At 46.9% G+C, this 25,296-nt stretch overlaps 1 protein-coding gene across 1 annotated transcript; it reads left to right on the top strand.

Moving 5' to 3' along the window:
- Positions 1–25,094, top strand: LOC146023566 (aquaporin-3-like). Its single transcript, XM_083155376.1, has 6 exons — positions 1–203; positions 12,517–12,643; positions 13,701–13,838; positions 17,747–17,865; positions 21,638–21,855; positions 23,923–25,094. Exons 1-6 carry the CDS (start codon positions 96–98, stop codon positions 24,089–24,091), a joined length of 879 nt encoding a protein of 292 aa, XP_083011502.1. The 5' UTR covers positions 1–95; the 3' UTR covers positions 24,092–25,094.
- The last annotated feature ends 202 nt before the right edge of the window (positions 25,095–25,296 follow it).

The following is a 25,296-nucleotide window of genomic DNA, read 5'->3' as shown; positions in this document are numbered from 1 at the left end:
TCACACACATATGCCTGTATAGCTCAGTCTCAGCATCTGGGGACACTGCAAGCATCACCTCTCTGTCCTGAGTCCTGACACAGGCCACAATCATCATGGGAAAGCAGAAGGAAGTTCTTAACAGCCTCAAAGGGATGCTGAGGATCCGGAACAAGCTGCTGAGACAGGCGCTGTCCGAGTGCCTCGGAACACTCATCCTGGTGGTAAGTATTATTCTCCATAGTATCACTGCAAAGCCACAAGCCAGGGCACAGGTGAGTGTGAGAAATGTGCAAGCTCTAATACCTTACACCTGGTGCCCCTTGTAGCATAGTTCTGGTGCCAGGGTGGGTTCTGCTCCAGGGCGGTGGTAGCTGGGTTCTAGGTGACACCTGCGGATATACAGGACAGGTGGCACAGCTTTGGTAAAGGTCATTAGTGCATAATTTCTGGACTTAATGCAATGGTGCTTGTGCATCTTAAGTAGAAACAGTGGCTCTTCAGCTGATGTGGAACTACAAGTCCCAGAAGTTTTCCCAGCATTTGTAGAGCTGCGGGTTGCCCAACGGACATTACTATGGCTGTAGCTAAGAAGGGGGTACTTGCACAGGGAACGAGGACACATATATAGGGTCTGTCCCGATGCGCAAGGCTTGGAATTAATTCAACATTAGAAAATATTTGTTTTCATTTAACACACGAATAGCAATATGTTTGTCGCAGGCACTTATTACACTGTCATGTATGAATCCTGCCCGGCTTACCCACGCAAGATAGCATTAAATGCATCACCCAGTAGGCACGTTCTGGGTACGAGCTGATTGCCCGGAGGGGAGAAGTATTATATTTCTTATGGTGTGTACACACGGTGAGATTCCCTTGCTGTGCAATCTTTGCTATCTCTGTACTATTTACATACAATTCATGCTATCTGCAATCGATTTGCACTATATAGTCATTGCTGCCCCGTCTATTTCGCTATTTGATATATGCTGAATGGGAGCGTGCATCGGCATCGCACCAGGATTGAAAGGTTAAAAACCTGCGATGTATATGCGATCCCGATGCGATTTTTACTATATAGTCAAAATCTTATGTTAAATCTCACCGTGTGTACACAGGGGATGCAGTTAAAATCCCGGCTGTCAGGATCCCGGCGTTCAGAATCCCGACGCCGGAATCCCGACCGCCGAAATGCCGACACATTCTCCCTCCTGGGGTGTCCACGACACCCCTGGAGGGAGAATAAATTAGTGTGCCGAGCGTAGCGAGGCACCGGGCCCGCTGCGTGGCGAGCACAGCGAGCCCGCAAGGGGGGGCGATCCCCGTCCCCCCCTTGTCGGCATTTCGGCTGTCGGGATTCCGGCGTCGGGATTCTGAACGCCGGGATCCCGACCGCCGGGATTCAATACTGAATCCGTACACAGCATTACGGTTGCATTTAGAAGCTGGGGAACCCCACCACCTTCATCTCTATATATAACTATAAGATAAGTCACCCCAAAAGGGCAGAATTTGGAATCAGGGCAGCCTTGGGCACAGCAGTAATTGCCGCCTCCCTCTGCACAATATTTGTATTGTTTGGGTATAACTCCTTATTATGTATTATAATATTAAACATAAGTTCTGAACTTTAACATTTCATTGTAGTTGCATTATGTATATATATTTATTTATTTGGGAGACAAGCAGCCAGGTGCTGCCCCAAACAAGTGTCACCCCTAGGCATGAGCCTGCTGTGCCTGGCAGTGTATACCGCAGCTGTTATTTACAGAGGAAAGGAATACAGTGATCTGTAGTATTGGCACTTCCTCTAAACAACTTTCATACTGTGTCTGTGCTAGGTCGTAACCCAGCCCAGCATAACATAATACACACCATATATAAGCACAGACAAGCTGTCACACACGTGCTCCAGAATCATGCTGAGCGGGCACACTGCCAGGACAGACTATATACATGTATACCTTGCAGAACGCAGCGAGGGCATTAGGCGGCACCTTTCAGATTAATCAATCAGTTTGAACCATGATATGCTTGTGCTAAAGTCTGGTGCCCTTATCAGCTCCTGACTGGGTGCACGCTGGGTGGGTCCATCAGATACCACCCCACAGATAACTGTGCTCACTCACAAGGGCTGGGGTTGTCAGCCGTTACTGGTGGCACAGAGGGAGAGTGCCCAGGAGCACATGCCCAGGCTCCTGTACACTGAGTGATAGTGCCCAGGAGCACCTGCCCAGGTTCCTGTACACTGAGTGATAGTGCCCAGGTGCACCTGCCCAGGTTCCTGGGCACAGCCACAGAGTGATAGTGCCCAGGAGCACCTGCCCAGGTTCCTGGGCACAGCCACAGAGTGATAGTGCCCAGGTGCCCTATGCCACATTTCTAGCAGGAAGCAGGTTGAGGAGAACTTGTGTGCACAGCTGAAGCTGTGGAGAAGGTTCTGGACAGTGCACATTAGGAACAGGTTGTGTCAGACCGGTGCGTACAGTGAAAGTCACTCCAGAGGCTCAGTGCTGTGCCAAAGCAAACAGCATTCACTGCAATCCTGTGCATCTAGCGCGCAGGACAGGAGCGCAGCTGGCAGACGCTCCCTCCGGCCTCCTTCTTGGGACCCGCTCGGTTTGTCGACAGTACTTAGCTCGATAATCAAGGTCGACACATAAAAGAGGTCAGCGGGCTTTAGGTTTTAACTGACTTGTTCTTACCTCACGGGCTTAGTGTTAGATTAGAATAGTGTGCCCAGCGCACTTACACCGTGTCCGTGTCGGCAGATTTTGACATAGACCCCAAAAAAGTTAAAAAGTAATGTTGACCTTTTCCTATGTTGACTATTTTCATGTCAACCATTTGCTTGTGGTGGTGACCTTTTGTCAATACGGGGTCCTTATTGCTGTACACGGAGGGTTATATGTAATCTACAGTAAGCTTCTATGGAGAGGGAGGCAGATCTTACGCTGCCTCTCTGCAAAGGCCTTTGCACAGCAGATAAATATCCCGCGTGATGGGTATTTGCAGCGTCAGGCGGGTTACACTGTATATTTCGGTTGCACCCCTATTTCTGTTAGTGATCCCAGCATCAGAGGAATAAGTCACATGGGAGCTGGACCCACAGTTCTGTAATAATGATACATTGGAATTTATTTTCTCCCAACTCAACAGTAAACATAGGATATTGATTGGTCACAGGGTTCATGCTATTATTTATTTATTAACAGCTTCTTATATAGCGCACACATATTCCGCAGCGCTGTACAGAGAATATGAATACTCACATCAGTCCGTGCCCTAGTAGAGCTTACAATCTATATTCCCTACCACACGTACACCTACATTCTAGGGTTAATTTTTGTTGGGAGCCAATTGACCTACCAGTATATTTTTGGATTGTGGAAGGAAACCGGAGTACCCGGAGGAAACCCATGCAAGCACGGGGAGAATATACAAACTCCGCACAGTTAGGGACATAGTGGGAATGGAACCCATGACCTCAGCGCTGCGAGGCATTAATACTAACCACTACCCCGTCCGTACTGCTATTATCATCATGTATGAGATAATTGGGGTGCACGCTGTGCACTAGGGTCAGAATTGATTTGGGATGGGAAATCCAGCTAATGGCCCAATTTGTGAGTTTTGGGATGTACACGTGAAGCTCATAGCTCCTGGCCTGCATGCTATGTACAGTGGGGTCTTGTGTTGTCCAGTGTTTGGGAAGACTGGTGACACAGAGAAACAGTGAAACCACTTCTCCTTTCCGGCACGTGTTGCAAGTGCAACTGTGTGGCGATCTTTCTCCATCCACCCATCCAGCGCTAGGATTGCCCAATACTCAGAGATCACAACTATATTCCACAAACATTTCTCCAAACAGCTGCAGATGTGTCTTCCAGCCCAACGGTGCGGAGTCGGCACAGGCTCCGCCCCTTCTGTTCTCATTGACGGCGAGATGCAACAAGCTTCAGAAAGCAACAGAGTGGAGAGTGACAATCAACCAGCCAACTGTCATGTGATAGGCTGGGTTTGAAAAATGACAGTTAAGAGCTGATTGGCTGGCTGCTTATCACTTTTTGAAGCTTGATACATCTGTCCCTGACTGTCAGATCGGACAGTCGACCACAGTTCAGACGGGTACGGGTCACAGGCTCGACAATGCGAAGGTCAACTTACATTAGGTTGACCGCTAAAGGTCGACAGGGGCGGAGCCTCCTGGCACAGTATTAAACCTCATATGTTTGCTTCCGTCACAATCCAAACCACATACTTTAACCCTTTGCGTCCCGTGTCCAGTATTTGGGGTTTATGTTAATAGATTTCTGCCTTAGCTTTTGTTAACATATCTGTGTTCAGCTAGTGGATTGTTCGCATCATTGCTGAAGAGCGAGGTGAATGTAATACTGCACTCTGTTACTTATTTATACAACAGGTTCTTCTGTTTTGATATATTAATGACTTTGGATGAGTGCGATTATGACGCCGCTGTTATATTAATATCCACGCGTTTTGCAGTCTTGCTATAAAGTGCTGTAAAATGACTGGCACAATGGTAAAGGCCGATGTATGGGGAAGATTTGTAATGATCTGTAGTCAGGAAGCAGCTGGGCGATTAATGACATTCTCTGCTTGCTGGGTGCAGTGAGTCAGTCAGTGTTCCAGCAAATAATTCTGTAGATATATATATATACTATATATGACATTATGTACCGGCAGCAAGGGCGGAGTATACCTCTCATCGGGGATTAAGGAGTGGTGTACACGAAGTGTTGCATAATAGGGATATGGGGTGGGGTATACGTATTAAATAATGCCAACAATATGCATAGAAGGGTTTATCTGAGGTGTGTAGAGTCACACAACCTAAGAACATTGTTTTAAGTATGCTAATGTGTTTTTCGTTTCAAGTGGCATTACCGTTGGTGACCACTAGGAGCAGAAGTTCCGTTAACTCTTTGAGCGCCAAGTAAATTTGTCAATTCTGGTGTAAATACTGGTGTAATAATATAAGATATTTATTCATAATAATGACCTGTAATGTTACCTTATATAGGGAATATACTCTGTTTTTACGCAACATTGGTTTTATTTGAATTCATATAACAAATGTGTGCGACGCTGGGATTTTTAGCGGATATTTGGCACTCAAAGGGTTAAATCTGCAACCTGAACTTTTAAATACTACAATAGAATACATCCGGGCAGGGTACGTCCCCTACTGGGCAAGTCAAAAATGTTTGTTTGTACTTTATTGCAAAAGATTTCTTTATTTATTTTTTGCTACAGACATGTAGCAATTAAAATGTTAATAAGCCTGAATTATACTTGGTCAGCATTTTAATGGGTTGTCAGTGTCAACATGTCGGTATTATTACTGGTCAGCAGCGCTCCTGTTACAGACTTAGGGGCAGATGTATTAAGTCTGGTGACAGTAAAGGCCCATACACACTGGGTGACTTTGAGCTGAAATCTGCTCAAAACAGCAAGTTTGAGCGGCTTTCAGCTCAAACCGCCCAGTGTGTATGGCGCGGCGATGAGCGGTGAGCACTGCGGCGCACTCCCGCATCATTGGCGGTAAAGCCACTCATCTGCTGGTTATACCAGCAAATGAGCGGCTTTGAGGACGGCTTTGCATAGCGCTGCGCTATGCAAAGCCATCCGCCCCCCCCCCCCCCCCCCGCCGCCAGCGCCGGGCAGGGGGAAAGCAGCTCAGTGTGTATGCAGTGAGCAGCTCCCCCCCCCAGCGATGATAGCGATCATCGCTGTCCATACACGCTGGGCATATACGCTGGTCCATACACGCTGGGCATATACGCTGGTCCATACACGCTGGGCATAGTCGTCCAGTGTGTATAGACCTTTAGGATCTGATTGGCTGCTGCGTTATCACTGCTTTATCACTTCACCAGGCTAAATAAACCTGCCCCTTATATATCCTATGTAGCAGAATTTCCAGGACGACTTTTTTTCCACATTAACCCCAAGCCGGGCATTTTTGGAAATAGATTGTTTCCCGTATACAGTAAATCAATCATTGGTTCTCTTGTGGACGCAGGGTGTTAGCTGTTTATGCTGGTACGCTCATGTCGCGTTCTTATAACGTCCGTCATTAATTCCTCACTGGAGGAAGCCTGAATGAATTCACTGATGTTCTTGCGCGGCCTAATAAAAATCCGATCGGGGGAGAAGCGTTTCCTATTGAGGCGATGATAAGGACAGTAAATGCCTTGTGTGATCTGGCATGCGTCAGGTCGCCTTCTGCCAAAACCAGTTGTGGGCCTGGACTCCCAGGTGCCCAGGAAGTTTCTGTTGACATTGTGGAGGGTCCGATAAAGTCGAAAGTCCTTCCTGCACCGGCGGAGGGTGCCAACTCCTGAGGAGACCTGGCAAGGGGCACGCAGCGTGGAATGCGGCTCAGGCACATCTGCATTGCAGGATATGTCCCAGCGTGCCGGGATTACTGGGATATGAATTCCCAGGAGACAAATCTATTATACCTTATTAATAATAATAATAATAATAATAATTATAGACAATGCTTCTCGTTTGTTCTTGGCGCAGGAGGGCATGGCGCTTAGCCCCGCCTCTGGTGCTCCGCTAAGCCCCACCCCTTCTCTAATTAGCACCCCACCTGCTGTTTCACAATGATGTTCAGTTACAGGTGCAAACCATCATTAGTTTCCCGTTTAGGTTTTCATGCTAACAATATTAAGCACCGATGGCAACATCGATGGTTAACCTTCTGATGGCCAAATCTATGCCTAGCCCACAGAGCTTGCACTCTAGCTTAAGGAACATAGTGCTTTTTTCTTCGATACTGTCTTTTTTTTACTCAAAATGCCCCTTTCCGACCCCATTCCTAAGGAGAGTGTAAGATCGGAATAGGGGCGCATTTTCGTGTGTTTCACCGTATTTCTGAGCGTTTCGATGGACATTTGGGTGTTTAATGTGAATACAGCCTATCCAATACATTTAAATGGAGAAGAGGCCAGAAAGGGTTAACACATGCTGAGGTCCCACGAGGAAATGCGACACGTTGTAGCGTTCGTGGTAATATTAGCGCAGTGGTTCGCTGTGTCGGACATGATACCACTGACACCAACCCGCACTGAGTGAAGGGCACCCCAGGAGTTATCGCCCTTTATCCTATTAACCTGAGTGTATATATATATATATATATATATAGATGTGTCTCTCATAATTAGGATGTCATCTGCATTCTTATAAGCTCAGGTTGCGTTACCCTGAACGGAGGGTACATGTCCCCAACTTCAAGGAGGAAAGGTGCACCCCATCCATCACTCGCTCAGCTGAAATGTCATTGATGAACCTTATAATAGACACTTAAGCAGACGACGTTCCGCTGAGCAGAGTATAAATAACCGGATATCGCTTGGCGTCATATTTGGTAGCGATTTGGTTTGTGTGATTGTTTTACAGACTCCCTATGACAATCTGAAGTCTGTGCTTGTTCCCGGGAGACAAATTGCAGCAATAAATCCCTGTGAATTGCACATTAATAGGCAGAAATGCGAATATGAGGGCGTGTTATGTAAACAATGACACGTCTGCTGTATAGATAGAAGTACAAAGGAAAATGACGCTGTGTAAATAATGCAGAAGGTGGTGCACCTGGGCAGCTGTTAGTCCATGCAGTCGCAATTAGCGCCTGATGTGCCACCCACCCGTGTCGGCATCCCGGAGTACTGTAGCTACAGGAATGTGTTGCGCTGTATGCTGTATACAGTATATATAATAAGTTGCTAGCTATTATATGGTACTAGATAATAGCCAGTCAAAATGACGGCCTTGCCCCTATCCGCTCCTACCTCCAATCTCTGTCCTCACTGCTCCCTCTGCCCATATCCAGCAAGGTTGGATCACATTGGGGGTTATTCTAGTTCATTCTTTCTGACAAAATCCTTCTTAGATGGACAAAACCATGTGCACTGCAGGTGGGGCAGATGTAACTTGTGCAGAGAGAATTAGATTTGGGTGGGGTTTTACTTCAAAGTGAGATCTATATTGCAGTGTAAAAATAAAGCAGCCAGTATTTACCCTGAACAGAAACAAAATTACTCACCCAAATCTAATTCTATCTGCACATGTTACATCTGCCCCACCTGCAGTGCACATGGTTTTGTCCATCTAAGAAGGATTTTGTCAGAAAGAATGAACTAGAATAAACCCCATTGTTTTGGTTTCACTTTCTGTTAAGGAGTAATTTGGTCCATTGAGTGGCCTCTAGTGGTCACTGGTGGTACTTCACATTAGAGATGAGGAGTAGTTAGCCTTTTATATATAGATAACTAAAATAAGGTATAATAACAGCAGAGGTGTAACTCTGGGAGGCAATAGAGTCATCTGCCGCCGGGCTCCTGCTCCCAAGGGGGCACTTCTCTTCCCCTGCATATTTAAATAAGGAGCGGTAAGGGTTAGGCTTTGGCGGTGGGATAGGGGGGTTAGGCAGGGTTGCTGACTTTCATCAGCACTTTGGGGGTGGGGCTTGAGTATGACATCATTAAGCCCCACCCCCAGGATGTAAAATAACTGATTCGCAGATCTCTGTGTTTGTCGGGGCTAAAATTATGCGATTATGTCATTTTAGCCCCACCCCCTCCTCAGAGACCCACGTATTGCGGTATTTAAACACCGCGGTCCGGGTGGAGGATGCCGCGATTGGGGGTCAAGAGCCTCCCGGACTTTCCAAGAGGGTAGGCAACCCTGGGGTTAGGCTGTGGTGAGTGTTAGAACTCCCTCCATCAGGATGCCTGCGTCGGCATTCTGTCTACCTTCATCCACACTGCTGGTCAGTTGTATGTATCGCCTTCCTACATATGCCGCACTGTGCAACTACTCTACCTGGGCGTTCACCAAGTCACCACACAGACACGGGTGGTGCGGACTGTGCAAGCAGCCACACAATCTGCCCAGATCTTCCGTGGATCCCTGCCCAACAGGAACTGACTGAGCAAACAGAAACAGGATCCTCACCTTGGCTGGCGCCTCACAGATTGTTCTTCTGAAAACCATTTCATTTCTCTATAAGAACATAAATGTATTCACTTCATCGGCAGCACTGACCAAGACCCCCACCCCCAACAGCAATCTGCAGGACAGCCGTGTACAGAAATCCCCCTTCTTTCCCTGGGATACGGTCACAAGGTCGACAAGCATTGCGTCAACATGGGGTTTTTCACATTTTTTTTGAGCCGGCAGGTGGTAATTCATGTCCTACTATCCACTAGGGCATGGTGGGAGAATAAAATAGTGTGCCGAGCGTAGCCGGGCACCGTGCCATGCGTGAGGACGTGGTGCTACTTTTCAGTGTCCGTGTCGACTGTGTCGAAGTTCGTGACAAAAAAAGTGAAAAACCCCATGTCGACCATTTGACTGTTGACCTTCCCCATGTTGACCTAAAGCGTGTGTCAACCTAATGAGCCTGTCGACCTAACCCATGTCGCCCTTCAGTCATGTCGACCTTAATGCACATCGACCTTAATGCATGTTGACCTAATGGTGTTGATCAAATGTTTTGTTGACATCATACTGTCTACCCAATGATCCCAACCCCTTTCCCTTTCCTAGAACTTTGCTTCAAAAATGACAGTTAGGAGATGGCTGGCTGGTACTTCATCTCTCCCCCCTGTATCTCTCTCCAAGGCTGAATACACAGATCACAATGTCAGTTAAACATTATCATATACAATTTAGAAACAGCCACTAAAGGAAGGAAGGCAGATCGCCTCTGGCTCGCCCGCTGCTGTGGAACTACTAGTCCCAGAATGTCCTGTCAGCTTTGCCTGAGATTATTTTCCTTTATGTATATTTTACTTTTAAAGACATTTGTAAAAATGGAGCAAGGCATTCCCACCGGCGCAGTTTGGGCTCTCAGGGGCCCATTCACAAGGCGCTGTGCTCTGAGGGGATGCAGTTTAAATCCCGGCGGTCGGGATTCCGGCGTTCAAAATCCCGACGCCGGAATCCCGAACGCCGAAATCCCGACACTTTCTCCCCCCGTGGGTGTCCACGACACCTTCGGAGGGAGAATAAATTAGTGTGCCCGCTGCGTGGCGAGCGCAGCGAGCCCGCAAGGGGGGGCTATCTACGTCCCCCCCTTGTCGGGATTTCGGCGTTCGGGATTCCGGCGTCGGGATTTTGAACGCCGGGATCCCGACCGCCGGCTTTTCATGCCGAATCCACTCTGAGTTATCAGGTGTCCCGAGCAGGGAGAGCGACCGGTAACATCGGGTTTATTAGGCGAGGATAATTGTTACAGGTTGTATATGAGTAATAGGAGTTTAGAGCAATTAGAGTAAAGTGTTTGTATTAAGCTCAGGTGACTGTACAAGTCTACGACGCTCTTAATACACTCAACACTTTATATAGGGCTGTGGCCCATGTTTGCTAAACAGCGCTAAATCGTTAATTCCCATCTGGGTTCTCCTTCATCCAGGGCCTGGCAATCCCTTGATCTGACAGTTCTGCTATGTACTTACTATGTGGACGTTGTATAAAAGGGTGTGGATCTAAGGATGGACAGTGTCGGCAGTCAAAAGTTTGGCGCCAAAATGTCGACCTGGAAAATGTTGACACATGAAACGTTTGACGTTAGTTTATTGGGTTGTTTTGTGCCAATGTCAACACCTGTTGACATGGACAACCAATCAGACTCCACCTGGATGAAAAAAAGTCAAACAAATGAAAAAAAATATGTCAACCTTTCCATGTGTCGACATCATTAACATCCTGGTTTAAAGGGACACTTTGATAAGGCTTCTTACAGTATATACTTCAACGACATTCACCTCTGCCGGAAGCCTCATAGAATAGCGAAAACCCTGGGCAGCTGCCCACTGTGCCCATACATTAAAATGCCCCCCCCGCCCACTTCTCTCCGGTAACACTTGTTCCTATTATCTGATACGTTAACCCTTTGAGCGCCAAGTGAATTTGTCAAAAGAAGGTGTGAAAATTGGCAAGCAGACATCTTTATCCATCATCGTCACCTGTAATGTTACCTCATATAGGAAATAGAACCTTTTTTTTTATACCACATTTTGAATGTATATAACAAATGTGAGCGACGCTGGAATTATTAGCAGATAGTTTGCGCGTCTGTCACAGAGATGTTGGCACTGAAAGGGTTAAGCATCATACAGTTCATGCAATCATTGTAGGGACAGGGCACAGTGACATGACGTCAGATCGCCCAGCAGGTGACCTGGGCCTCTGGGTTCGCAGGACTCTCGCTAGAGTTCTGGACTGGTGGTGACAGTGGGACAGATAATGATAATGACCCTGGACACAGGCAGCCGCACTGCAGATTTGTGGGCTCAGGCTGCGGCTGTGTGCTGCTGGCCTGGCTCTCTGCCTGCCCGGCCACGGACTCTGGACTGGACAACAAGAGACAACACAACTGTGCCCACCCCACTGCCGAACTTACAGTAAATATACTGAACCAACTGATGCCACTGCTGCGCAGCGCGGCACCACAGGCAGGAGGCAGCTCACCGCCAGGCCGGCGTCCAAGTCCGACAGGCAGCCGCAGCAGCATGCACGTCACGGTGTCACTGGCACTGCTGTCAGGCAGGCGTGTGTCACACATGGCAGCGCCGTAGCCGCTGCCCGCAGGAGGAGCCGGGGAGGAGTCGGGCACGTCACACAGTTACACTAACAAGTCTGTGTCCACTGTCCTGCCTCCCTCCTCCTCCCAGCGAGTGCCGCGGCGGAGTGACTGTGTCAACTGGCTTCCTCACGTTGTTAGGTATGTCTCTCAGTCTCGAGTCGTCATGTGAGTGTCACTGAATGTGATGTGACACTCACACTGTGATGGCTTCCCGCAGTAATGTAATCGGCGCCAGGCGGGGGTGGGTGGCGGCGGCTGCGCGGGCCACATGACGAGGTCTGGCGGGCCGGATTTGGCCCGCGGGCCTTGTGTTTGACACCCGTGGGTTATAGCCTGAACCTTGCCGGGGTTACAGTGTATGTGCTTATTGAGTGCACACACCAACAAAAACTCTAATTATTATGCTGTTTTTATATGTATTAAGCTTTGCTTAGTTGCATGGCACAAGCAGTAATTCAGTGAATCTCACGGTGTGCTACTAGCAGGGGACCCTCTCTGTTGCTATGTGGGTTGTCGAAGCCCCTCCCCCTTGAATGACAAGAGGCTATGACAACCATTTCACACTGTGACTAGAGGATACTCTGAACCAGGGATTGGGAACCTTCGGCCCTCCGGCTGTTGTTGGACTACACATCCCAGCAAGCCCTGTTACAATTTTGCTCTTTGGCCATGCTTAAACTGTTGCAGGGCATGCTGGGATGTGTAGTTCAACAACAGCTGGAGGGCCGTAGGTTCCCCATCCCTGCTCTGACCACTAGAAGCCTCTGAAGATGTATATATTACCTTATCTTATGTAATTCCCCCTAAAACAAATAAAAACTGTGAAGCTGTTTCTTCAAGTTGTATTTGTATATAATAATAATAATAATAATAATAATAATAATAATAAATTTCGGTGTGTTCCTTCTCTGCAGATGTTTGGCTGTGGATCGGTGGCACAGGTGGTCCTCAGTAAAGGATCCCATGGTCAGTTCTTGACCGTTAACTTGGCCTTTGGATTTGCAGTCATGCTCGGCATCCTCATTGCAGGACAGGTTTCAGGTAAATACAGCTGACCATTCAATTCCACCTATAACCCCTCTCTTCATTGATCCCTATCCACACTCCCTCCCGTCCTCTTCGCTCCATCGCTGACCGCCGCCTGACCTCTCACCTAATCACCTCCTCCCACTCCCATGTCCAAGACTTCTCTCGCGCTGCTCCCCTGCACTGGAACAACCTCCCGCCACCATCAGGCTTTCTGATTCCCTTACCTCCTTCAAGCGCTCCCTCAAAACCAACTTCTTCCGACTAGCCTATCCCTCCTCCTATCCTGCCTACCCTACCCCTCCATCCATTCCTACTTATCCTATTGTTCTTCGTTCGTCCACCCACCTCCTTTTAGTAGGTTATCTCTTATGAGTAGGGCCCTCCTTCCTCACGTACTCACCCTACCTCATTACCTCACCTGTCCTCCTGTCCTGTTCTTCCCTTCCTCTACTTCATCTTCAGTCTCCTCGACAATTTCCACACCTACTTCAGAACTGATGGTGATTTTAGTTCCACCAGCTATTCCCCTATTTATGCTGTATTTTATCAACACACCCTGTACGTTACCTTGTCATTTGTTTTTTGTTTGCTATGCATGGCGCTGCAGACACTTTGGGCGCCTTATAAATAAATTAACTACTACTACTACTATAACAGCGGTGATGTGCTGGTTAATGAGTAAATAAGTGTTAGGACAGGTGAAACCCGCTGATGGTGCCAACCTGGTCTCAATACCCACCTTGACCGGATACACAGCAACTGGAAGAATTATTCTAAGAATAGAAGAATGTGGGGGAGAGGTATCAAGCCTTGGAGAAAGTGCCCAAAGCAATCCAGCAATCAATAAATCTGCTTCCAGCTGTCGTTTCATAGGCTGTGCTAGATAACTGCTGATTGGCTGCTTCGAGAAGCTTGTCCTCCAAGGCTTGATACATCTCCTACTGAAACTCTTTGAACCAATAAACCTCAGGACACTCTCCACAGGCAAATAAGGATTCCGCAAACTTCTATCTGCATCTGTAATGTGACTGTGACAACATTTAACTTACAAAATCCATGTCTTCCTCAGGTGGGCATCTGAATCCAGCTGTAACGTTTGCCATGTGCATTATGGCAAGAGAACCCTGGATAAAGTTTCCGATATACACACTGGCGCAGACACTGGGGGCATTCCTTGGAGCGGGCATCGTTTATGGCTTATATTTTGGTATGTGAGGCATAGACCTGTATATACAGGCAGTAGCATTGTTCTAAATGATTGTCATTCCACCTAAGAGAGTATTCATTCTAGAGTCTCAAAGCCATAGTCGCTGTAAGTATCTGTAAGGTATCCATGAGGGCATCGCATACAGCAGAGCATCGAATCTAGAGTAGGGGATGACGGTATCTGTGTCTCCATGAGGCCATCAGATCTAGGATAGGAGATGTAGGTCTCTGCGTCTCCATGAGGGCATCAGATCTAGAGTAGAAGATGTAGGTCTCTGCATCTTCATGAGGGCATCGGATCTATAGTAGAAGATGTAGGTCGCTGCATCTTCATGAGGGCATCAGATCTAGAGTAGGAGATGTAGGTCGCTGCATCTCCATGAGGGCATCAGATCTAGGATAGGAGATATAGGTCTCTGCGTCTCCATGAGGGCATCAGATCTAGAGTAGAAGATGTAGGTCGCTGCATCTCCATGAGGGCATCAGATCTAGAGTAGGAGATGTAGGTCGCTGCATCTCCATTAGGGCATCAGATCTAGAGTAGGAGATGAAGGTCTTTGCGTCTCCATGAGGGCATAAGATCCAGAGTAGGGGATGAAGGTCTCTGTGTCTCCATGAGGGCATCAGATCTAGGATAGAAGATGTAGGTCTCTGTGTCTCCATGAGGGTATCCCATACACTACAGCATGGGTCCTCAAACTGCGGCCCTCCAGATGTTGTGAAACTACAATTCCCAGCATGCCTTGCCACAGTTTTAACACTCCCTTATAGGAAAACTGTGGCAAGGCATGCTGGGATTTGTAGTTTCACCACATCTGGAGGGCCGCAGTTTGAGGACCCATGCACTACAGCATAAGATCTAGAGTAGGAGATGAGGGTCTCTGAATCTCCATGAGGGCATCCCATGAATCAGAGCATCAGATCTAGAGTAGAGGATGAAGGTCTCTGTGTCTCCACAAGAGGATCCCATACACCATCTAGACTATACACCATCTAGACTAGGGGAATGAAGGTCTCTTTGAGGACATTCCATACAGTAGAGCATCAGATCTAGAGAGGAATGAAGGTCTCTGGGAGAAGATTACGTACAGTAGAACAAGGGTCATCAAACTATCTTGCTCTGGGTCCCCATAAGACAATAACATTAATTACAGGACCCAGCAAGTTACTGCAGAAGTTCATCACATCACACGTGTAGTCAGCAGACAGCACATACATGGCAGCATTGTGGAGGCACAGAGTGATGGGAGGAGTCTAATATACCATAACCCATCACATCACACGTGTAGTCAGCAGACAGCACATACATGGCAGCATTGTGGAGGCACAGAGTGATGGGAGGAGTCTGATATACCATAACCCATCACATCACATGTGTAGTCAGCAGACAGAACATACATGGCAGCATTGTGGAGGCACAGAGTGATGGGAGGAGTCTGATATACCATAACCCATCACATCACATGTGTAGTCAGCAGGCAGCACATACATGGCAGCATTGTGGAGGCACAGAGTGATGGGAGGAGTCTGATATACCATAACCCATCACATCACACGTGTAGTCAGCAGACAGCACATACATGGCAGCATTGTGGAGGCACAGAGTGATGGGAGGAGTCTGATATACCATAACCCATCACATCACATGTGTAGTCAGCAGACAACACATACATGGCAGCATTGTGGAGGCACAGAGTGATGGGAGGAGTCTGATATACCATAACCCATCACATCACACGTGTAGTCAGCAGACAGCACATACATGGCAGCATTGTGGAGGCACAGAGTGATGGGAGGAGTCTGATATACCATAACCCATCACATCACACGTGTAGTCAGCAGACAGCACATACATAGCAGCATTGTGGGGGCACAGAGTGATGGGAGGAGTCTAATATAACAGACAATTCAACAGATTTTCAGACTCCTTGAATCACTGACTGAGATTAGAAAAGTCATCAGCCTGATGGTCAGCAACATGGAGTTGCGACCCCATGCTGAGAAGGTCAGGACCCACTTTGGGGTCAGGACCCACAGTTTGAGAACAGCTGCAGTAGAGCATTAGAGTAGGAGAAATGAAGGTCTCTGTGAGGATATTCCATACATCACAGAATCAGATCTAGAGTAGGGAATGAAGGTCTCTGGGAGGACATTCCATACATCACAGAATCAGATCTAGAGTAGGGAATGAAGGTCTCTGGGAGGACATTCCATACATCACAGAATCAGATCTAGAGTAGGGAATGAAGGTCTCTGGGAGGACATTCCATACATCACAGAATCAGATCTAGAGTAGGGAATGAAGGTCTCTGGGAGGACATTCCATACATCACATAATCAGATCTAGAGTAGGGAATGAAGGTCTCTGGTAGGACATTCCATACATCACAGCATCAGATCTAGAGTAGGGAATGAAGGTCTCTGTGAGGACATTCCATACATCACAGAATCATATCTAGAGTAGGGAATGAAGGTCTCTGGGAGGACATTCCATACATCACAGAATCAGATCTAGAGTAGGGAATGAAGGTCTCTGGGAGGACATTCCATACATCACATAATCAGATCTAGAGTAGGGAATGAAGGTCTCTGGTAGGACATTCCATACATCACAGAATCAGATCTAGAGTAGGGAATGAAGGTCTCTGGGAGGACATTCCATACATCACATAATCAGATCTAGAGTAGGGAATGAAGGTCTCTGGGAGGACATTCCATACATCACAGCATCAGATCTAGAGTAGGGAATGAAGGTCTCTGGTAGGACATTCCAAACATCACAGAATCATATCTAGAGTAGGGAATGAAGGTCTCTGGGAGGACATTCCATACATCACAGCATCAGATCTAGAGTAGGGAATGAAGGTATATATATATATATATATATATATATATATATATATATATATAAAATATTTATCTGTCTTTATTGGCTATACATTTAACTACACCCAGTCACTCCAGGTCCAGGTCCATGTTGATTGCCAATTAATATTCCATACGCTATCCCATACACAAGACAGGAAGCTATAATACAGTAACATACAGTATGGTAATGGTTATGGACAACACATGAAACCTCCAACTGCCTTAATAAAGCCCACAAGGTGCACGGTACAGGCTGGCGTGTCATTGTAACACGCCTGTCACACGTAACCTTTATACAGGTATGTGGGATTTGCAGCAATGTTACACTGTTTGCAGCTATAGAAGAATGTCAGATCACTATGCAGTAACTGGTAGTTACATGTCCACGCGTCAGACTGACAGGTTTATGAATGATTGTATTCTGTGGGAATCCCAGAAAGCTAATTTCCTAACACCCCTTCTTTCGGTGCCTGTACAGTGTTATACATAAGCAGCTTATTCTGGTTTTCCCTGTTTAATCCTATAATTTCACCTGCCACATACACTGGATTTCACCCAAGACGACACTGTGTCTGTTATTGGAACATCACACGTCCATTGTGTAACGGCAGGAAGCTGCGACAATGTTTTGGTGCAATACTGGGACGGTGATATAAAGTTTTTCATTTTTGTCAGGCTCCCAGTTGGATGTTGCACCCTGTAGAACAGGTTACAGGAACAGGCCGGCAGTGTTCACACTTCAGCCCCAGATGGCTGGATCCTAACCAAGGATTTCTAATAAATGAATGGTTACAATGTGCAAACAGCAACAGTATAAAGTATCTTTGTTTCATTTCATTGTGTTTTGTAATCAAATGAAACTTAATTCCTCGCAATCCACAATTGTCATCATTTACAATCATTGGCCATGACCATAATACATGGCTCATGATTACCCCATTGTGTAATAAAGCTCAAGGTGGATTGTAATGACCCAGAATCCCCCTTGTTGATCAGAGTATAGGACCCTGCCTAACAATCTTCTCTAACCTCTGATTTCAGATGCAATCTGGTATTTTGCAAATGACACCCTCATTGTGACGGGTGCCAACGGCACCGCCGGGATCTTCACCACATTCCCATCCGATCATCTGACGCTCATGAACGGATTTTTTGACCAGGTACGTACATCATTGTCCCCACAGCCCCCAGACGGCAATAGAAACAGGCTGACTTGACACAACTGCTCCTTAAACACCTGGGCACCCCTACATTTTTCCTGACACTCCCAGAAAAGGTCTGGTAACTGCCCCAAAGCGCCAGCTTCCTGTCAATCAACTTGCAAATGACCAGCGTAGAAGGATTGCACAGCTGTAGTCATTACTAATGGTCACATTTCTCAGACCACCTACCTGGTGCACAGGTGTAATCATTACTAACTGTCACATTCCCCAGACTACCTACCTGGTGCACAGGTGTAATCATTACTAACTGTGACATGTCCCAGATCACCTAGCTGGTGCACAGCTGTAGTCATTACTAATGGTCACATTTCTCAGACCACCTACCTGGTGCACAGGTGTAATCATTACTAACTGTCACATTCCCCAGACTACCTACCTGGTGCACAGGTGTAATCATTACTAACTGTGACATGTCCCAGATCACCTAGCTGGTGCACAGCTGTAGTCATTACTAACTGTCACATGTCCCAGATCACCTAGCTTGTGCACAGCTGTAGTCATTACTAACGGTCACATTCCCAAGATAACCTAGCTGGTGCACAGTTATAGTCATTACTAACTGCCCCATTTCCCAGACCACCTAGATGGTGCACAGCTGTAGTCATTACTAACTGTCACATGTCCCAGATCACCTAGCTGGTGCACAGGTATAGTCATTACTAACTGCCCAATTTCCCAGACCACCTAGCTGGTGCACAGTTATAGTCATTACTAACTGCCCCATTTCCCAGACCACCTAGATGGTGCACAGCTGTAGTCATTACTAACTGTCACATGTCCCAGATCACCTAGCTGGTGCACAGGTATAGTCATTACTAACTGCCCAATTTCCCAGACCACCTAGCTGGTGCACTGCTGTAGTGATTACTAACTGTCACATGTCCAGATCACCTAGCTGTTGCACAGCTATAGTCATTACTAACTGTCACATGTCCCAGATCACCTAGCTTGTGCACAGCTGTAGTAATTACTAACGGTCACATTCCCAAGATCACCTAGCTGGTGCACAGTTATAGTCATTACTAACTGCCCCATTTCCCAGACCACCTAGATGGTGCACAGCTGTAGTCATTACTAACTGTCACATGTCCCAGATCACCTAGCTGGTGCACTGGTATAGTCATTACTAACTGCCCCATTTCCCAGACTATCTAGCTGGTGCACTGCTGTAGTCATTACTAACTGTCACATGTCCCAGATCACCTAGCTGGTGCACTGCTGTAGTCATTACTAACTGTCAGATGTCCCAGATCCCTTAGCTGGTGCACAGCTGTAGTCATTACTAACTGTTACATTCCCCAGACCACCTAGCTGGTGCACAGGTGTAATTATTACTAACTGTCAGATGTCCCAGATCACCTAGCTGGTGCACAGCTGTAGTCATTACTAACTGTCACATGTCCAAGATCACCTAGCTGGTGCACAGCTGTAGTCATTACTAACTGTTACATTCCCCAGACCACCTAGCTGGTGCACAGGTGTAATCATTACTAACTGTCAGATGTCCCAGATCACCTAGCTAGTGCACAGTTATAGTCATTACTAACTGCCCCATTTCTCAGACCACCTAGTTCCTACACAGGTGCAGTCATTACTAACTGTCACATTCCCCAGACCCCCTAGCTGCTGCACCAGCTAGGTGGTCTGGGGGACTGGTTTGGCCACGTCTGCTATAGGGTGTAGTATTCCCCCACCCACAAACCCAGTAGTGCGCTATGTTAGTGTATGTTGTATGTGAGAGTGAATTCAATGCTCTTCAATGTTTCCTTCATTTAAAATTTTTTACAAAAACAAATGCAAAAATGTTGCAAAATCCCAAATCTGGGCCAGATTCTGTAAAGCATAAAGCATGTCCCTGTGCCAGGGGAGCAAATACTGCGCAGGGTAAATAGTGAATAGTAAATACGGTCTGCTGCATGTAGCCCGCAGATGTTAGACAGATTAATTCTTACACTGCAATTTAGATTTCAGTTTGAACGCACCCCACCCAAATCTCATTCTTTCTGCACATTACATCTGCCCCAGCTGCAGAGCAGCACGGTTTTGCCCATTTGCGATAGGAGACCATTCCGCAGCGTTCCTTTCCTCCGTTAGAGCGAGGCTGGTGACCTCCGACGTCTCTGAGTAACTAAATATCCTTATCACATGTCTTCAATATCTGACCTTGAAATTGCCCCCCGAGGCCGCTGTTTTGTCTACTTCAAAGCTTCCTTTCTTCAGGAAAACAAACTTGGTAACGGGACTACCCGCTACTGGAGGCTTCTTCCGGGACCATAGATTATACTCCTTATATTATGTCTATGGGGCCCATTTATCAAACCATATTTGCGGCTAAATCCCCAAAAACACCCGTTTTCGGGGTTTAACCACAAATATTAAGTATCCCCTAAATGTATTAAAGGGGGACCGCAGCAGGAATCTCCGGCCGCATCCCCCATAGGTTTCTATGGGGGATGCGAAGCTGCCCGATGTATCAACATCGGGCAGCCCGACATCGCACCCCAGGGCCATTCTGATATGGCGGTAGCCCATTGTAGCCTCGGCAGTGCGGTAAGAGGGGTCAGCGGGGGTCAGCGCATAACCACGCATGCGCTGACCCCCCGGCTTCCGGGTTAGGGCTTCACAGGAACGGGCTCCTTTTGGAGCCCTGTCCTTGTGCCTCAAAATTGATACATTCCCCCGATATGATGGCATATTTGGTAATATTCCGCCCAGATCGCATTGTAATGCGATCATGATAAATGGGCCCCTATATGAGTAATGGCTGACGCTTGGTGACTCCAACGTTTGCTGTGAATGCAGAGGAAAGACCCTGTGGTGCTGACATTTATATTACTACAGTATTATACACAGTTCTGTCTATCCTCCCACAATAGGGGGTTATTCTGGTTCACCCCTTTTGGCAAATTTCTTCTCAAATGGACAAAACCATGTGTACTGCAGGTGGGGCAGATGTAACTTGTGCAGAGATAATTAGATTTGGGTGGGGTTTTACTTCAAAGTTAGATCTATATTGCAGTGTAGAAATAAAGCAGCCAGTATTTACCCTGCACAGAAACAAAATAACTCACCCAAATCTAACTCTCTCTGCACATGTTACATCTGCCCCCCTGCAGTGTACATGGTTTTGTCCATTTGAGAAGGAATTTGCCAGAAGGAGTGAACCAGAATAACCCCCTAAGGTCTCCTCTGGCTTAGCACACAGAGAGACAACAGCTTTGCCGACTTGCCCTGCAGAAATGCACTGTTTCGATTGGCTGATTCATGACATGACAATGACAGAATGTTGCCCTAACATCCCTGACAGCCCAGAGGTGAATTAGCTTTTCCCGGTGGCAGCGGTGTCTACTTGCGTGTCCTGGCGGCTATGTGACCGTCAGTTCTAGCAGAGTGATCCCATGTGTTGGAGTACTTGCCCTATTGCCCCCCTAACCCTCCCTCTAGCGCCCCCCGGTGCCACAGCCTAACCCTAAACCCCCCCTGCAGTGCCTAACCCTAACCTTCGGCACCTAACCCTAACCGTCGCCATTCTGAGATTCTAGGAGCAACAGGTCCCCGAGGTCAGAAGAGAATCCGTGTTGTGCAGATGTAGCTACAACTGGTCATTTTTAAACAAACCCATTTCATCGTCTTTTTACCAATGTTTGTGAACCTTGGTATCGGTGTGGTCATATATTGTCAGTAACTTCTTTATTATTGTATATTCCAGTTTATCGGCACAGCTGCTTTGTTGGTCTGCGTCTTGGCCATTGTAGACCCCTACAACAATCCCATCCCCCGCGGCCTGGAGGCCTTCACGGTTGGATTTGTCGTCCTAGTCATCGGTCTGTCTATGGGCTTCAACTCTGGCTATGCCGTTAACCCTGCCAGGGACTTCGGACCACGTTTGTTCACCGCACTGGCTGGATGGGGCACGGAGGTCTTCTCGTAAGTATCCTACAGAATATGTCACCTGGACTGTTGGGATGTCTGGAGGACAGAGTTTGGGAACTTCTGCTTTACAAAATCAATACTGTTAGCAGACGCTTGGGGGCCGTGTGTCTTATAAAGCCATCATTAATGAATGTCTTTGCCTTCTTCTGGTTTCCTGTCAAATCAGCTTCACCATACATAGATGCCTCCAGTGACTTCTGGCTTCTTAACCTAAGGGTTGAAATGTGTAGCCCTCAGACTGCAAATGTCAAAGAGTTGTAATTGAGAGGGATCTTATGATCCCTCTCCTTGGATTGTTGCGTTGTAGGCCTATATAGATGTATACAACCTGCAATTGTTCTGAGATTTTACTGTAAATACAGTAAGCCTTTAATGCATCCATACCTACAACTGATCCACACAAGTTATATAAATCTGTCGGCTGATATGGGGAAGAACAAGAGACAGTGGATCACTCTTACTGTACATAGAAACATAGAATGTGACGGCAGATAAGAACCACTTGGCCCATCTAGTCTGCCCCTTTTTTAAACATGTTACCTCAAACCATATCTGATCCTTATTTCTTTGTAAGGATATCAATATGCCTATCCCAAGCATGTTTACATTGTTCTACTGTATTTGCCTCTACCACCTCTGATGGGAGGCTATTCCACTTATCTACTACTCTTTCTGTGAGGTAATTCTTCCTCAGATTTCCCCTGTACCTTCCTCCCTCTAGTGTCAGAGCATGTCCTCGTGTTCTGCTGCTCCTCTTCCTGTGACTAATGTCTCCCACCTGTACCTTCCTCCCTCTAGTGTCAGTGCATGTCCTCGTGTTCTGCTGCTCCTCTTCCTGTGACTAATGTCTCCCACCTGTACCTTCCTCCCTCTAGTGTCAGTGCATGTCCTCGTGTTCTGCTGCTCCTCTTCCTGTGAAGAATGTCTCCCACCTGTATCTTCCTCCCTCTAGTGTCAGTGCATGTCCTCGTGTTCTGCTGCTCCTCTTCCTGTGACTAATGTCTCCCACCTGTACCTTCCTGCCCCTAGTGTCAGTGCATGTCCTCGTGTTTTGTTGCTCCTCTTCCTGTGATGAATGTCTCCCACCTGTACCTTCCTCCCCCTAGTGTCAGTGCATGTCCTCGTGTTCTGCTGCTCCTCTTCCTGTGACTAATGTCTCCTACCTGTACCTTCCTCCCTCTAGTTTCAGTGCATGTCCTCGTGTTCTGCTGCTCCTCTTCCTGTGAAGAATGTCTCCCACCTGTACCTTGTTATAACCCTTGATATATGTGAAAGTTTCTATCATGTCCCCCCTTTCCCTTCTCTGCTCCAAACTATACATATTAAGATCTTTTAGTCTTTCCTGGTACGTTTTGTGATGTAGGTCATGCACCATTTTAGTTGCTCTTCTTTGTACAGTCTCTAATGTATTTATATCCTTCTGGAGATATGGCCTCCAGAACTGAACACAATACTCTAGGTGAGGTCGTACCAATGACCTATACAGTGGCATTATTACTTCTTTCTTTCTACTGCTGATACCTCTCCCTATGCAACCAAGCATCTGACTTGCCTTCTTCATTGCTTTGTTACATTGCCTACCTGCCTTTAAGGCCCCTGAAATAGTGACACCTAGATCCCTCTCTTCCTCAGAAGTTTCCATTATAGTGCCATTTATACTATATTTAGTCTTTGGATTTCTGAGACCCAAGTGCATGATTTTGCATTTTTTGGCATTAAACTGTAGTTGCCATTCTCTTGACCATTCCTCTAATCTACCTAGATCATCAATCATTTGTATTACCCCTCCTGGTGTGTCTACCCTGTTGCATATTTTTGTGTCATCTGCAAAAAGGCACATTTTACCCTCAATTCTGTTTGCAATATCACCAATAAAGATATATAGGTCTCTACAACTTTCCTAGCAGGGTGGGTGATATAGCGGGGATGAGGGAAGTGGAAGAAGTCCTTTGTCCCCATTCCTACTTGGGTCACCCTTATTGTAAATAAGGCTACATGTACTCCATCCACATTGCTGTATCCAATTATCTCAATGTATGGTTCTCTCTGTGCTCTCTACAGGGCTGGTGGACAGTGGTGGTGGGTCCCCATCGTGGCACCACTACTAGGAGCAGTGGCCGGAGTTCTGGTCTACCAGTTGATGATCGGCTGTCACATCGAGCATACACCTCCGTCCACCGAACAAGAAAACGTCAAGCTGGCCAACGTCAAACACAAAGAGAGAATATAACTTAGCAGCCACAAAAAAAAAAAAGGACTGACGACCATATTCATAAGGCTGCCACTGGCCAAGAAGAAAGTAGCCGATGACCTCCTCGCCTTGTAGATGTTAGATGTTTGTTGTATATTATTACTCGCTTGTTGGATGTGCGGAACTGTCTTCCCTCACTGAGCAGATCCGTCTTCCTTTGCCATACTCTCCACAGGCTGCTCCTACAAACGGTGGACATGGAACCCGGTGTTGATCCCAACTTATTTGAATATTTCCAATCCTGGCCCAGGGAGTTGGTAGCAGATACATTTAGAATTCACTGTTTCCAAAGAGAGGGCAAATATCCCGCAGGACCAGGTTGACGGATGATGAGATTAGAAAGTACAGTAGGGTTGCAATCCGGGATTCAGCCAAAAGCTAAGGTTTCACCCATTCCGCAGTGCCCGATATGTGACTCCAGATTGCTGTCGCTCTGTCAAGATCAGGGCTGCCTTCAGGGGAGGGGGGCGGATTGTAAGGACTCAAGTCGTAGAGCCAATCCAATCTTTGGATTAGCTCAGAGCAAAAGCTCATTGCAGCTGGCACATGGGCTGGTGGCCATAGAGATAGTGTTGGCGACATTTTGAAATTGGCACCAGCGAAACAGCCAATCACGAGTCACCACAGTAATTCCCTACTAACAGGATAATGTATGTGGCACCTACACAGTCATCCACCACGCAAAGCCTTTTGCACCAACTTGCTCTGATTGGCACTCGGTGGTCATACCCGGCGTCAGTGGCACTTGGTACAATATTGGGACATCCCGGCATTATAATGTATTATTTCAATATTTGGGCATCAGACAATTCTTTGGGGTGTTTATATGATGATGTTTTTTCTATAGGGGAGGGAAATGCTGGCCGCGGTCTCGTGTTAAGGATAAAGGGAGTTGCGCCAAATTTGTACATATAGCTTATTGCACCTGCTTGTGCATTCGATGTATTTTATGTTCCGATAAATAAAACATTGTTATAGAAAATAGCGAGAAAACGTGTTTTATGTTTATATTCCAACATTGTCATTAGCACCAGAACGAGTCATTTCAGAGAAAAGCGTAAAATACATATTAATAATTCTGTCAGGAATCGCGGTCGCGCCTGCAGCCGCACCCGTTACCTTCACGCTGGTCCACTCTGCGGAACAGGCCTGCTGCCTGTGTCTCCTCCGGCCGTGGACCATGG

This window comes from Crinia signifera, chromosome 1 (genome assembly GCF_055691185.1).
Source record: "Crinia signifera chromosome 1, ASM5569118v1, whole genome shotgun sequence".
Taxonomy (NCBI): domain Eukaryota; kingdom Metazoa; phylum Chordata; class Amphibia; order Anura; family Myobatrachidae; genus Crinia; species Crinia signifera.
The sequence above is the reverse complement of the archived record's forward strand: the minus strand, read 5'-3'. Positions and strand labels throughout refer to the sequence as shown.

Excerpts from the sequence above, each read along its gene's own strand:
- LOC146023566 (XM_083155376.1), top strand. The coding sequence starts at position 96 with ATGGGAAAGCAGAAGGAAGTTCTTAACAGCCTCAAAGGGATGCTGAGG. Across the intron at positions 204-12,516 it reads TCGGAACACTCATCCTGGTG|ATGTTTGGCTGTGGATCGGT; the intron begins GTAAGTATTATT and ends CCTTCTCTGCAG. Across the intron at positions 21,856-23,922 it reads TGGGGCACGGAGGTCTTCTC|GGCTGGTGGACAGTGGTGGT; the intron begins GTAAGTATCCTA and ends TGCTCTCTACAG.